Source organism: Leiobunum rupestre, chromosome 7 (assembly GCF_980474605.1).
Source record: "Leiobunum rupestre chromosome 7, qqLeiRupe1.1.hap1, whole genome shotgun sequence".
NCBI lineage: Eukaryota > Metazoa > Arthropoda > Arachnida > Opiliones > Sclerosomatidae > Leiobunum > Leiobunum rupestre.
Window position 1 is genome coordinate 20,057,490 of NC_143390.1, and position 13,750 is coordinate 20,071,239.

At 42.2% G+C, this 13,750-nt stretch overlaps 1 protein-coding gene across 1 annotated transcript; it reads right to left on the reverse strand.

The window, feature by feature from the left end:
• Positions 1–7,077: 7,077 nt before the first annotated feature.
• LOC149935071 (uncharacterized) lies at positions 7,078–12,434 on the reverse strand. Its single transcript, XM_090153525.1, has 2 exons — positions 11,487–12,434; positions 7,078–11,391 (listed from the first exon to the last, which is right to left on the reverse strand). The coding sequence occupies exons 1-2, from the start codon at positions 12,432–12,434 to the stop codon at positions 7,078–7,080; spliced, it is 5,262 nt and encodes a 1,753-aa protein (XP_090009651.1).
• Between the last annotated feature and the right edge of the window lie 1,316 nt (positions 12,435–13,750).

Below are 13,750 nucleotides of genomic sequence, written 5' to 3' on the forward strand. Positions count from 1 at the left end.
TCGTACTGTGAAAGACCTTAGAAATATCGAAATGTGATGTTCAGTAAGCGACCAAGGGGGAGAAGCGATCTTCTTATTTTTTTTTTGCGCGAATAAAAATCGAAAGAGCACTCGGAATTTCCAACAAATTTCGCATCCACGAGGGGTAGATCTAGCTGTTGGCGTATGCCATGTTCCTGATAAGCAGGTAGAGGCCTCTCGTACTGTGAAAGACCTTAGAAATATCGAAATGTGATGTTCAGTAAGCGACCAAGGGGGAGAAGCGATCTTCTTATTTTTTTTTTGCGCGAATAAAAATCGAAAGAGCACTCGGAATTTCCAACAAATTTCGCATCCACGAGGGGTAGATCTAGCTGTTGGCGTATGCCATGTTCCTGATAAGCAGGTAGAGGCCTCTCGTACTGTGAAAGACCTTAGAAATATCGAAATGTGATGTTCAGTAAGCGACCAAAGGGGAGAAGCGATCTTCTTATTTTTTTTTTGCGCGAATAAAAATCGAAAGAGCACTCGGAATTTCCAACAAATTTCGCATCCACGAGGGGTAGATCTAGCTGTTGGCGTATGCCATGTTCCTGATAAGCAGGTAGAGGCCTCTCGTACTGTGAAAGACCTTAGAAATATCGAAATGTGATGTTCAGTAAGCGACCAAGGGGGAGAAGCGATCTTCTTATTTTTTATTTTTGCGCGAATAAAAATCGAAAGAGCACTCGGAATTTCCAACAAATTTCGCATCCACGAGGGGTAGATCTAGCTGTTGGCGTATGCCATGTTCCTGATAAGCAGGTAGAGGCCTCTCGTACTGTGAAAGACCTTAGAAATATCGAAATGTGATGTTCAGTAAGCGACCAAGGGGGAGAAGCGATCTTCTTATTTTTTTTTTTTTGCGCGAATAAAAATCGAAAGAGCACTCGGAATTTCCAACAAATTTCGCATCCACGAGGGGTAGATCTAGCTGTTGGCGTATGCCATGTTCCTGATAAGCAGGTAGAGGCCTCTCGTACTGTGAAAGACCTTAGAAATATCGAAATGTGATGTTCAGTAAGCGACCAAGGGGGAGAAGCGATCTTCTTATTTTTTTTTGCGCGAATAAAAATCGAAAGAGCACTCGGAATTTCGAACAAATTTCGCATCCACGAGGGGTAGATCTAGCTGTTGGCGTATGCCATGTTCCTGATAAGCAGGTAGAGGCCTCTCGTACTGTGAAAGACCTTAGAAATATCGAAATGTGATGTTCAGTAAGCGACCAAGGGGGAGAAGCGATCTTCTTTTTTTTTTTGCGCGAATAAAAATCGAAATAGCACTCGGAATTTCCAACAAATTTCGCATCCACGAGGGGAGATCTAGCTGTTGGCGTATGCCATGTTCCTGATAAGCAGGTAGAGCCCTCTCGTACTGTGAAAGACCTTATAAATATCGAAATGTGATGTTCAGTAAGCGACCAAGGGGGAGAAGCGATCTTCTTATTTTTTTTTTTTTGCGCGAATAAAAATCGAAAGAGCACTCGGAATTTCCAACAAATTTCGCATCCACGAGGGGTAGATCTAGCTGTTGGCGTATGCCATGTTCCTGATAAGCAGGTAGAGGCCTCTCGTACTGTGAAAGACCTTAGAAATATCGAAATGTGATGTTCAGTAAGCGACCAAGGGGGAGAAGCGGATTTCTTATTTTTTTTTTTTGCGCGAATTAAAATCGAAAGAGCACTCGGAATTTCCAACAAATTTCGCATCCACGAGGGGTAGATCTAGCTGTTGGCGTATGCCATGTTCCTGATAAGCAGGTAGAGGCCTCTCGTACTGTGAAAGACCTTAGAAATATCGAAATGTGATGTTCAGTAAGCGACCAAGGGGGAGAAGCGATCTTCTTATTTTGTTTTTGCGCGAATAAAAATCGAAAGAGCACTGGGAATTTCCAACAAATTTCGCATCCACTAGGGGTAGATCTAGCTGTTGGCGTATGCCATGTTCCTTATAAGCAGGTAGAGGCCTCTCGTACTGTGAAAGACCTTAGAAATATCGAAATGTGATGTTCAGTAAGCGACCAAGGGGGAGAAGCGATCTTCTTTTTTTTTTTTTGCGTGAATAAAAATCGAAAGAGCACTCGGAATTTCCAACAAATTTCGCATCCACGAGGGGTAGATCTAGCTGTTGGCGTATGCCATGTTCCTGATAAGCAGGTAGAGGCCTCTCGTACTGTGAAAGACCTTAGAAATATCGAAATGTGATGTTCAGTAAGCGACCAAGGGGGAGAAGCGATCTTCTTATTTTTTTTTTTTGCGCGAATAAAAATCGAAAGAGCACTCGGAATTTCCAACAAATTTCGCATCCACGAGGGGTAGATCTAGCTGTTGGCGTATGCCATGTTCCTGATAAGCAGGTAGAGGCCTCTCGTACTGTGAAAGACCTTAGAAATATCGAAATGTGATGTTCAGTAAGCGACCAAGGGGGAGAAGCGATCTTCTTATTTTTTTTTGCGCGAATAAAAATCGAAAGAGCACTCGGAATTTCCAACAAATTTCGCATCCACGAGAGGTAGATCTAGCTGTTGGCGTATGCCATGTTCCTGATAAGCAGGTAGAGGCCTCTCGTACTGTGAAAGACCTTAGAAATATCGAAATGTGATGTTCAGTAAGCGACCAAGGGGGAGAAGCGATCTTCTTTTTTTTTTTTTTTGCGCGAATAAAAATCGAAAGAGCACTCGGAATTTCCAACAAATTTCGCATCCACGAGGGGTAGATCTAGCTGTTGGCGTATGCCATGTTCCTGATAAGCAGGTAGAGCCCTCTCGTACTGTGAAAGACCTTAGAAATATCGAAATGTGATGTTCAGTAAGCGACCAAGGGGGAGAAGCGATCTTCTTATTTTTTTTTTTTTGCGCGAATAAAAATCGAAAGAGCACTCGGAATTTCCAACAAATTTCGCATCCACGAGGGGTAGATCTAGCTGTTGGCGTATGCCATGTTCCTGATAAGCAGGTAGAGGCCTCTCGTACTGTGAAAGACCTTAGAAATATCGAAATGTGATGTTCAGTAAGCGACCAAGGGGGAGAAGCGGATTTCTTATTTTTTTTTTTTGCGCGAATAAAAATCGAAAGAGCACTCGGAATTTCCAACAAATTTCGCATCCACGAGGGGTAGATCTAGCTGTTGGCGTATGCCATGTTCCTGATAAGCAGGTAGAGGCCTCTCGTACTGTGAAAGACCTTAGAAATATCGAAATGTGATGTTCAGTAAGCGACCAAGGGGGAGAAGCGATCTTCTTATTTTTTTTTGCGCGAATAAAAATCGAAAGAGCACTCGGAATTTCCAACAAATTTCGCATCCACGAGGGGTAGATCTAGCTGTTGGCGTATGCCATGTTCCTGATAAGCAGGTAGAGGCCTCTCGTAATGTGAAAGACCTTAGAAATATCGAAATGTGATGTTCAGTAAGCGACCAAGGGGGAGAAGCGATCTTCTTATTTTGTTTTTGCGCGAATAAAAATCGAAAGAGCACTGGGAATTTCCAATAAATTTCGCATCCACTAGGGGTAGATCTAGCTGTTGGCGTATGCCATGTTCCTGATAAGCAGGTAGAGGCCTCTCGTACTGTGAAAGACCTTAGAAATATCGAAATGTGATGTTCAGTAAGCGACCAAGGGGGAGAAGCGATCTTCTTATTTTTTTTTTGCGCGAATAAAAATCGAAAGAGCACTCGGAATTTCCAACAAATTTCGCATCCACGAGGGGTAGATCTAGCTGTTGGCGTATGCCATGTTCCTGATAAGCAGGTAGAGGCCTCTCGTACTGTGAAAGACCTTAGAAATATCGAAATGTGATGTTCAGTAAGCGACCAAGGGGGAGAAGCGATCTTCTTTTTTTTTTTTTTGCGCGAATAAAAATCGAAAGAGCACTCGGAATTTCCAACAAATTTCGCATCCACGAGGGGTAGATCTAGCTGTTGGCGTATGCCATGTTCCTGATAAGCAGGTAGAGGCCTCTCGTACTGTGAAAGACCTTAGAAATATCGAAATGTGATGTTCAGTAAGCGACCAAAGGGGAGAAGCGATCTTCTTATTTTTTTTGCGCGCGAATAAAAATCGAAAGAGCACTCGGAATTTCCAACAAATTACGCATCCACGAGGGGTAGATCTAGCTGTTGGCGTATGCCATGTTCCTGATAAGCAGGTAGAGGCCTCTCGTACTGTGAAAGACCTTAGAAATATCGAAATGTGATGTTCAGTAAGCGACCAAGGGGGAGAAGCGATCTTCTTATTTTTTATTTTTGCGCGAATAAAAATCGAAAGAGCACTCGGAATTTCCAACAAATTTCGCATCCACGAGGGGTAGATCTAGCTGTTGGCGTATGCCATGTTCCTGATAAGCAGGTAGAGGCCTCTCGTACTGTGAAAGACCTTAGAAATATCGAAATGTGATGTTCAGTAAGCGACCAAGGGGGAGAAGCGATCTTCTTATTTTTTTTTTTTTTGCGCGAATAAAAATCGAAAGAGCACTCGGAATTTCCAACAAATTTCGCATCCACGAGGGGTAGATCTAGCTGTTGGCGTATGCCATGTTCCTGATAAGCAGGTAGAGGCCTCTCGTACTGTGAAAGACCTTAGAAATATCGAAATGTGATGTTCAGTAAGCGACCAAGGGGGAGAAGCGATCTTCTTATTTTTTTTTGCGCGAATAAAAATCGAAAGAGCACTCGGAATTTCCAACAAATTTCGCATCCACGAGAGGTAGATCTAGCTGTTGGCGTATGCCATGTTCCTGATAAGCAGGTAGAGGCCTCTCGTACTGTGAAAGACCTTAGAAATATCGAAATGTGATGTTCAGTAAGCGACCAAGGGGGAGAAGCGATCTTCTTTTTTTTTTTTTTTGCGCGAATAAAAATCGAAAGAGCACTCGGAATTTCCAACAAATTTCGCATCCACGAGGGGTAGATCTAGCTGTTGGCGTATGCCATGTTCCTGATAAGCAGGTAGAGCCCTCTCGTACTGTGAAAGACCTTAGAAATATCGAAATGTGATGTTCAGTAAGCGACCAAGGGGGAGAAGCGATCTTCTTATTTTTTTTTTGCGCGAATAAAAATCGAAAGAGCACTCGGAATTTCCAACAAATTTCGCATCCACGAGGGGTAGATCTAGCTGTTGGCGTATGCCATGTTCCTGATAAGCAGGTAGAGGCCTCTCGTACTGTGAAAGACCTTAGAAATATCGAAATGTGATGTTCAGTAAGCGACCAAGGGGGAGAAGCGGATTTCTTATTTTTTTTTTTTGCGCGAATAAAAATCGAAAGAGCACTCGGAATTTCCAACAAATTTCGCATCCACGAGGGGTAGATCTAGCTGTTGGCGTATGCCATGTTCCTGATAAGCAGGTAGAGGCCTCTCGTACTGTGAAAGACCTTAGAAATATCGAAATGTGATGTTCAGTAAGCGACCAAGGGGGAGAAGCGATCTTCTTATTTTTTTTTGCGCGAATAAAAATCGAAAGAGCACTCGGAATTTCCAACAAATTTCGCATCCACGAGGGTTAGATCTAGCTGTTGGCGTATGCCATGTTCCTGATAAGCAGGTAGAGGCCTCTCGTAATGTGAAAGACCTTAGAAATATCGAAATGTGATGTTCAGTAAGCGACCAAGGGGGAGAAGCGATCTTCTTATTTTGTTTTTGCGCGAATAAAAATCGAAAGAGCACTGGGAATTTCCAATAAATTTCGCATCCACTAGGGGTAGATCTAGCTGTTGGCGTATGCCATGTTCCTGATAAGCAGGTAGAGGCCTCTCGTACTGTGAAAGACCTTAGAAATATCGAAATGTGATGTTCAGTAAGCGACCAAGGGGGAGAAGCGATCTTCTTATTTTTTTTTTGCGCGAATAAAAATCGAAAGAGCACTCGGAATTTCCAACAAATTTCGCATCCACGAGGGGTAGATCTAGCTGTTGGCGTATGCCATGTTCCTGATAAGCAGGTAGAGGCCTCTCGTACTGTGAAAGACCTTAGAAATATCGAAATGTGATGTTCAGTAAGCGACCAAGGGGGAGAAGCGATCTTCTTATTTTTTTTTGCGCGAATAAAAATCGAAAGAGCACTCGGAATTTCCAACAAATTTCGCAACCACGAGGGGTAGATCTAGCTGTTGGCGTATGCCATGTTCCTGATAAGCAGGTAGAGGCCTCTCGTACTGTGAAAGACCTTAGAAATATCGAAATGTGATGTTCAGTAAGCGACCAAGGGGGAGAAGCGATCTTCTTATTTTTTTTGCGCGAATAAAAATCGAAAGAGCACTCGGAATTTCCAACAAATTTCGCATCCACGAGGGGTAGATCTAGCTGTTGGCGTATGCCATGTTCCTGATAAGCAGGTAGAGGCCTCTCGTACTGTGAAAGACCTTAGAAATATCGAAATGTTATGTTCAGTAAGCGACCAAGGGGGAGAAGCGATCTTCTTATTTTTTTTTTGCGCGAATAAAAATCGAAAGAGCACTCGGAATTTCCAACAAATTTCGCATCCACGAGGGGTAGATCTAGCCAGTGGCGTCACCAGGATATCAAAACTGGTGGCGCTTAAGCCTTTAGCACTGGTCAGGGGCGTCCTATGTGGCGACTATTTTAGAAACGGAATAGCCCGTCGCGTACTTGTGGGAGAGCGTTTAACTATTCTCTAAGCTAATCCTAATCGACTGAAAAACTAGGATCATATTTAAATTGTTCGCTAGGCTTAACCGTCGTAATTAAATCCAAAAAAACGTTAAGAATAACTTTCAAATATATAAGCTTTTATTCAAGACAAATTTCACACGACCGCTCGTGATAAAATTCAAAACACAACTCCGCTGCCTTTTTCGCGCGTTCTTAATTTTAAAGTTAAATGCGCTTAAATATATTACATATACAAATGAATACCTTTTATATATATATATATATGGGGGTTTAAAACTACTTTAGTTTATGGTTCTACATACATTTAATTCTTAGTTTAGTTTTTATTTTGGTTTTAAGTATAATTATTTATTTTAATTTGGATGAAACGACCTATTTTTTCACATTCCCCCCAAAATTGACATGAAATTATTTGAATGTTAATTTTCATACAAGTCAAATTTGGTCGTTTTCATCATTTCGGATTTCCAGAGGGTAGAGGAGCCTAATTGGACGTTTGATGATGTTTCTGTTTGGCAAACGAACCATACATGACCTAACGTGGCCATCGCGCCCCACAATAACTGTGACGACCGCTAAACGCCACATGTTTTTGGGAATTTTTTCCTCGTGCACCAACACGACGTCTCCTTTTTTGAAGATAGTGTTACGTTTGTTTGGCAAAACGTGGTGGGCGTTTCTAAGCTCCATTAAATATTCTTCTTTCCAGCGTTTGAAGAGTTTTTCCTTTAGATTGGTACAATAATGTACTCTTATTGCGTATTTTCGCTGAGAGTTTGGGATTTCACTTTCCTTTAGTTGTTGAGGTGGTAAGCTGGTGAGACGTTTACCCGTTAGAAATTCGGCCGGCGAAAGGGGCATTGGTTCGCGGCTGTCGCTGAACACGTAGGTTACGGGACGAGAATTGACAACCGCTTCGGCTTCAATCACGATCGTTTCTAGTTCCTGGTACGACAAAGATGCCATCCCGAGTGTCTTCCGAATAACGTCCTTGCATGTTCTTACTAATCGTTCGTAGAAACCACCCATCCAGGCTGCCTTATCAGCGATATATTTCCAACGGATTCCGTTATTTCCGTAAAATTCTAGAGTCTCGTGTCCTGTGAGTCCTTTCCAAATTAGTTTGAGGTCTTCATCGACCCTTTTGAATGACTTAGCGTTATCGGTATATATAATAGATGGTTTTCCTCTTCTAGCGATGATCCTTCTGAGCGTCAATAGAAACTCGTACGAGTTTAGTGAAGGTACCAGCTCCAAATGCACGGCCCTGGTTACAGCGCACGTGCAAAGGCAGACATAAGCGTTTTCTTCGACATTCCCTATCATTACGTTAAGAGGTCCACAAAAATCGATCCCCACCACTTCAAAACATGGTGCTGGTTCGATCCTGTCTCGAGGAAGGGGTGCCATGGGTACTTCGCCTGGTTTGGAACTGTATTTGGTACAAATTACGCATTTCTTTACTACTTGTTTGACTACTTGTCTAGCGGAAATGATCCAGTAGCGACCTCTTGTTTGCGTGAGTGTACTCTGAATCTCGGAGTGATATACCTGTTCATGGCTTCTCTTGACAATTAAATTCGTTAGTCTTTGATTTTTGCTTAATATGATCGGGTGTTTCTCTTCCTCCTTTAGTCTGGATTCGTCCAATCTCCCTCCTACTCTTAAGAATCCTTCTGAGATAATCGGCTTAAGCGAGACGATTTTCGAGTTCTTTTCGATTTTAGATCCTAGTTTGATTGCTGTGATTTCATCTTTGTAGTCACGCGCCTGGATACATCTGATCCATCTAGCTTCGGCGTCACACATTTCTTCAGTGGTAATCGGACCAGTTTTCAGTTTTCTTTTAAGTTTTAGGTCAAGGTATCTCAACACGTAGGCAGTAATTCTGAAGGCTTTATTTGCAGAGTTATATCTTGTGAGATCTATCAATATGTGAAGGCCACTTTCATTATCAGCTTCTAGATTCACGGTAAGACCTATCAGTTTCGTCTTTCTTTCGGCTTCGGCTTCCTTGCTGAATTCTCCGTTTAGTTTACTTTTGGGCCAATTTTTCCGATCTTTCTTTAACCACGGTACGCCGTTGAACCACGACTCTTTGATTATTAAATCTTCGGCTTTAGCGCCCCTTGAAGGTATGTCTGCAGGATTGTCCACGCCTGCGCAGTGATTCCAATTATGTGTTTTTGTTAGCTGCTGTATCTCCGCAGTTCTGTTCCGTACAAATGGAGGCCAACATTTTTCGGTGTCCTTTATCCAATGGAGAGCGTCCATCGAATCGGTCCACAGGAAATTTGAGATGTTTTCATATTGGAAGGTTTCTTCGATATGAGAAAGTAGGCGGGCGCCCAATAGGCAAGCCATCAGTTCAAGACGAGGAATTGTTAAGTTTGGTTTGAGTGGCGCAACTCGAGATTTCGAAACGACAAATGAAACACCAATTTCGTTGGACGAAGTTACGGATCGAAGATAAATTACAGTGGCGTAAGCTTTACAACTGGCGTCACAGAATACGTGTAATTCTTGATAAATAATATTCTCTTCGGTAAAGTAACAACGGCTTAGATCAATTTTTCTTATTGAAGGCATTTCCTGGCGCCATAGTTCGAATTCTCGTTTTAGTTCTGATGGTAAATCGTCGTCCCATTGTAATTCTGGTATCTTCCAAAGTTTTTGAAACAGTATTTTGGCGCGAACTACATAAGGCGAGAGCATTCCAATAGGATCGTAAATTTGGGCAACCGCACTCAAAACGTGTCTTTTCGTCGACCTTCCTTCTTCTAGTATTTCGGCTAGTTTGCTGAGATCGAAAGTGAATTTGTCGGTGTTTGGATTCCAAAGTAGGCCCAGTATCTTGTTGGAGATATTTTCGGTTTCTCCGTCAAGTATCATTGCTTCCCCGTTCAAAGCTGCTTGTTCTCCCCATTTCTTTCTTAGTTTTGGGCAATTAGTCTTCCACTTTCGTAGCTTCATGTTAGCATCGTCCATGATTTTTGAGACCTTTTTTGACAGTTCGAAAGCCCCTTCTGTGTTCCGCGATCCACTAGCGTAGTCATCGACGTAGAGAGAGTTGCTTAAGGTTTCAACTGCCATTGGGTCGGAATCCTTGTATTTTTCGATGTGTACCTTTATGGTGGCGGCGAGCAAGAAAGGGCTTGCGCTCGCTCCAAAAGGTACCCGAGTCATCTGAAGTACTTGAAATTCATTGTCCAAGATCCGACCGTTTTCCTCTTTCGTCCATAGAAATCGGACCGAGTTGCGTTCTTCTTTCTCTAGGACGATTTGCAGAAAGGCTTTTTCTATGTCTGCTGTTATGGCGACACAGTGGTTTCGAAACCTCAAGAGCATGTTGAGGATATCTGGATTTAGACTTGGTCCTCTCGATAGGCAGTTATTGAGCGACAGGGCTCCTTTGACGTGAGATGATGCGTCCAATACGACCCTGAGCTTAGTCGTAGTTCTTTCTTCTTTCAGAACTGCTTGGTGGGGAATGTAATAGGTTCCTGTAGGCTTGATTTCTGAATCATGGACAATTTCAACCATGCCCAGTTTTAGCTGTTCGTCGATGACGTCCTTGTAGTTTTGATAGAGTACCGGATTGGCCTTGAATTTCTGTACTAATTTTTGCATTCGTGTAGTGGCGACTGTCAGGTTGTCTACCAGTTTGTCTTTTGGAATGACCCATGGAAATGTAACGTGATAACGTCCATCCTTGAAGTTAATTTGTTCTCGGAATTTCTGCATGATATAGTCGTTTTCTAGATCGTCCTTTGTTGTGCCTTTAATTCCGAGCGCTTCGATTTCCCAAAACGCTCTTAGAGTTTTCGATACTTCAGCTTCGTGGATGCTGACTTTAGCTACTGACATCTTGATAGTATTTACCCCGCTAGGAGTAGTGCTCAATGGACCTTGGATGGCCCATCCTAGTTTAGTTTCTGCGGCGATTAGGTTCTGGGTAATTCTTTCTATAGCTCCCGTTGCGACGTCAAAGTAATAGTCTACTCCTATTAAAACACCTATAGCTGACACAGTGTGCGTGCCTTCCGTGGGTTCATCCGCTAGTTCATACCCTCTTGAGTTTACGAATGTCATAACTTCGCTACAGTCTACCAGTGTCAACGCCCTGCAGTTGTACGGTACTTCGACGGCCAGTATTTCAATTCTCGGTCCGCTTCCTCCCCTCACTTTTTGAACGGTAAGTTTAACAATTTTTCGTCTGACTGTAGTTGGTTTCTGATTTCCAAAATTTTCGACTTCAACGTCCATCTCTCCGTAAACGGGTAACTCCAAACTTCTAGATACCTCTTCCGTGACAAAGGTTCCCTGGCTGCCGTTGTCCAATAGACATCGTACTATTTGACTGCGGCCTGTTTTATCTGGGTTTTCTGCCCTAGCTTTAGCGGTTTGCAACAAGACGGTCTTGTGTAAGCCGACGACTCCCGACGTGACCTTGACTTTAGTTTCCTCCCGTTTGTCTTTTCTCGGATCTGAAAAGTCTTTGGCTTCAGCTTTGTGAGATTTGTTTTCTGGACAAATAGCTGAGTTGTGTCTTTTTCCACAGATTCTACATGAGTTGAATTTTGAGGTGCATTTTCGGCTTTCATGACCTATTCTTGAGCAAACGTAACACCTATTTTGGTTCCTAAAGACGCGCGTTTTTTCTTCTAGAGTGTAGATTCCGCAATCGTTGGTGGAGTGAGCTGATGATTTGCAGAAGATGCAATAGACGCCTTTGGTTTTCTCCGATACCTTCGTCGAGAACACTGCGATCTTCTTTCGCACGTTTCGTATTTCCCATATCCTGTAGCTGAATTTTCTCGGGAGCTTTCTCGTGTTTGCGTTACGCGTTTCTCGGCGGTATCACTTTTTAGAACGGCACATATTTCTCTCGCTTCAACTTCGCGTCTTATGAAATTCAACAAAACATCCACATCAAACTCCTCATTGGCTTTACAATTCATAGTACGCTTTAATCTAATTTCGTATGGCAAAGTGCCTATTATTTTTGAACACAAAGATATGCCATTGGCAGTGGTGTCGACGCCAAGCGCTCTAAGGCTTCTAATATTCGACGTGAAAGAGTCGTATAATTTTCTCAAAGCGTGCGTATCGTTTGAATTTTCTAAGCCCTTAATTCTATGGAATTTGTTCATGAGTTCATGAATCACTAAGTGTTCTTGACCGTATCTATCGTTAAGTAATTTAATCGCGACATCGTAATTCTCGTCTGAGGCTCTTAAACCTCCTATAATCTCTCTAGCATCTGCTTCCAAATAGGAATCTAGGTAATAAAACATTTCTACTTTTGAAAGTCCCTGCTTTTCTTGGACTGCTGATTTGAATTGACTCCAGAAGCCTGGCCAGTCCGCGTAGTCTCCCTTGAATTTTCTTATTTGTAGCGTCGGTAGTCGACACTCTTCTTTCCTCGGCTGTGTATATTCATGGTTTGATGAACCGCTGGCCAACGGACCTCCGGCATTTGGGTTCAGCGCCTGTATCTTCTTGTTTGCTCTGGTTTTTGCCAAGTCGATCTTGTCTTCGTATTCCATCACCGTCGATAATTCTTTCATCAACGCCACGTCTTCCTCTGTTTCCACGGGCGGCCATAAGTTCAAGATTTGAGAGTCCAATTCTTTTAGTGATTTTTCCTTTATGCTGATTAGTGATAGTTGTTCTTCGAGCGATAGAACCGTAACTTGAGGACTTCTTAGTAGAGTATCGATCTGCGATGTAGCTGTAGTAATGTTCTTCCGGATAGCGGCTCTTATACTTTTTTGTTTGTTTATATCCATTTCTCACCTTCGTTAGTAGTAGCACTTCACAAGATAGTCCTTAACTTCTTCCCGGGTTTCGGCACCAAATTATATGGCGACTATTTTAGAAACGGAATAGCCCGTCGCGTACTTGTGGGAGAGCGTTTAACTATTCTCTAAGCTAATCCTAATCGACTGAAAAACTAGGATCATATATAAATTGATCGCTAGGCTTAACCGTCGTAATTAAATCCAAAAAAACGTTAAGAATAACTTTCAAATATATAAGCTTTTATTCAAGACAAATTTCACACGACCGCTCGTGGTAAAATTCAAAACACAACTCCGCTGCCTTTTTCGCGCGTTCTTAATTTTAAAGTTAAATGCGCTTAAATATATTACATATACAAATGAATACCTTTTATATATATTTACACCTACATTTTTTTTGGGGGTTTAAAACTACTTTAGTTTATGGTTCTACATACATTTAATTCTTAGTTTAGTTTTTATTTTGGTTTTAAGTATAATTATTTATTTTAATTTGGATGAAACGACCTATTTTTTCACATCCTATAATGAGTGATATGGGGGAGGGGGAGCTCCTAAAAAGGTTTTTAAAGTTGAAATATTGAGGCCGACTATGAAAAATTAAATTTTTGATGGCCATTTTTAAGTTCGAAGAAACTTTTCGACAAGTGAATTGGAAAAATTGGGAATTTTAGGTGGCGCTTCTCGGAAATTTTAGGTGGCGCTTCAGAAATTTTACAGGTGGCTCAAGCGCCGCCTAGAACACCCTAGCGACGCCACTGGATCTAGCTGTTGGCGTATGCCATGTTCCTGATAAGCAGGTAGAGGCCTCTCGTACTGTGAAAGACCTTAGAAATATCGAAATGTGATGTTCAGTAAGCGACCAAGGGGGAGAAGCGATCTTCTTATTTTTTTTTTTGCGCGAATAAAAATCGAAAGAGCACTCGGAATTTCCAACAAATTTCGCATCCACGAGGGGTAGATCTAGCTGTTGGCGTATGCCATGTTCCTGATAAGCAGGTAGAGGCCTCTCGTACTGTGAAAGACCTTAGAAATATCGAAATGTGATGTTCAGTAAGCGACCAAGGGGGAGAAGCGATCTTCTTATTTTTTTTTGCGCGAATAAAAATCGAAAGAGCACTCGGAATTTCCAACAAATTTCGCATCCACGAGGGGTAGATCTAGCTGTTGGCGTATGCCATGTTCCTGATAAGCAGGTAGAGGCCTCTCGTACTGTGAAAGACCTTAGAAATATCAAAATGTGATGTTCAGTAAGCGACCAAGGGGGAGAAGCGATCTTCTTATTTTTTTTTTTGCGCGAATAA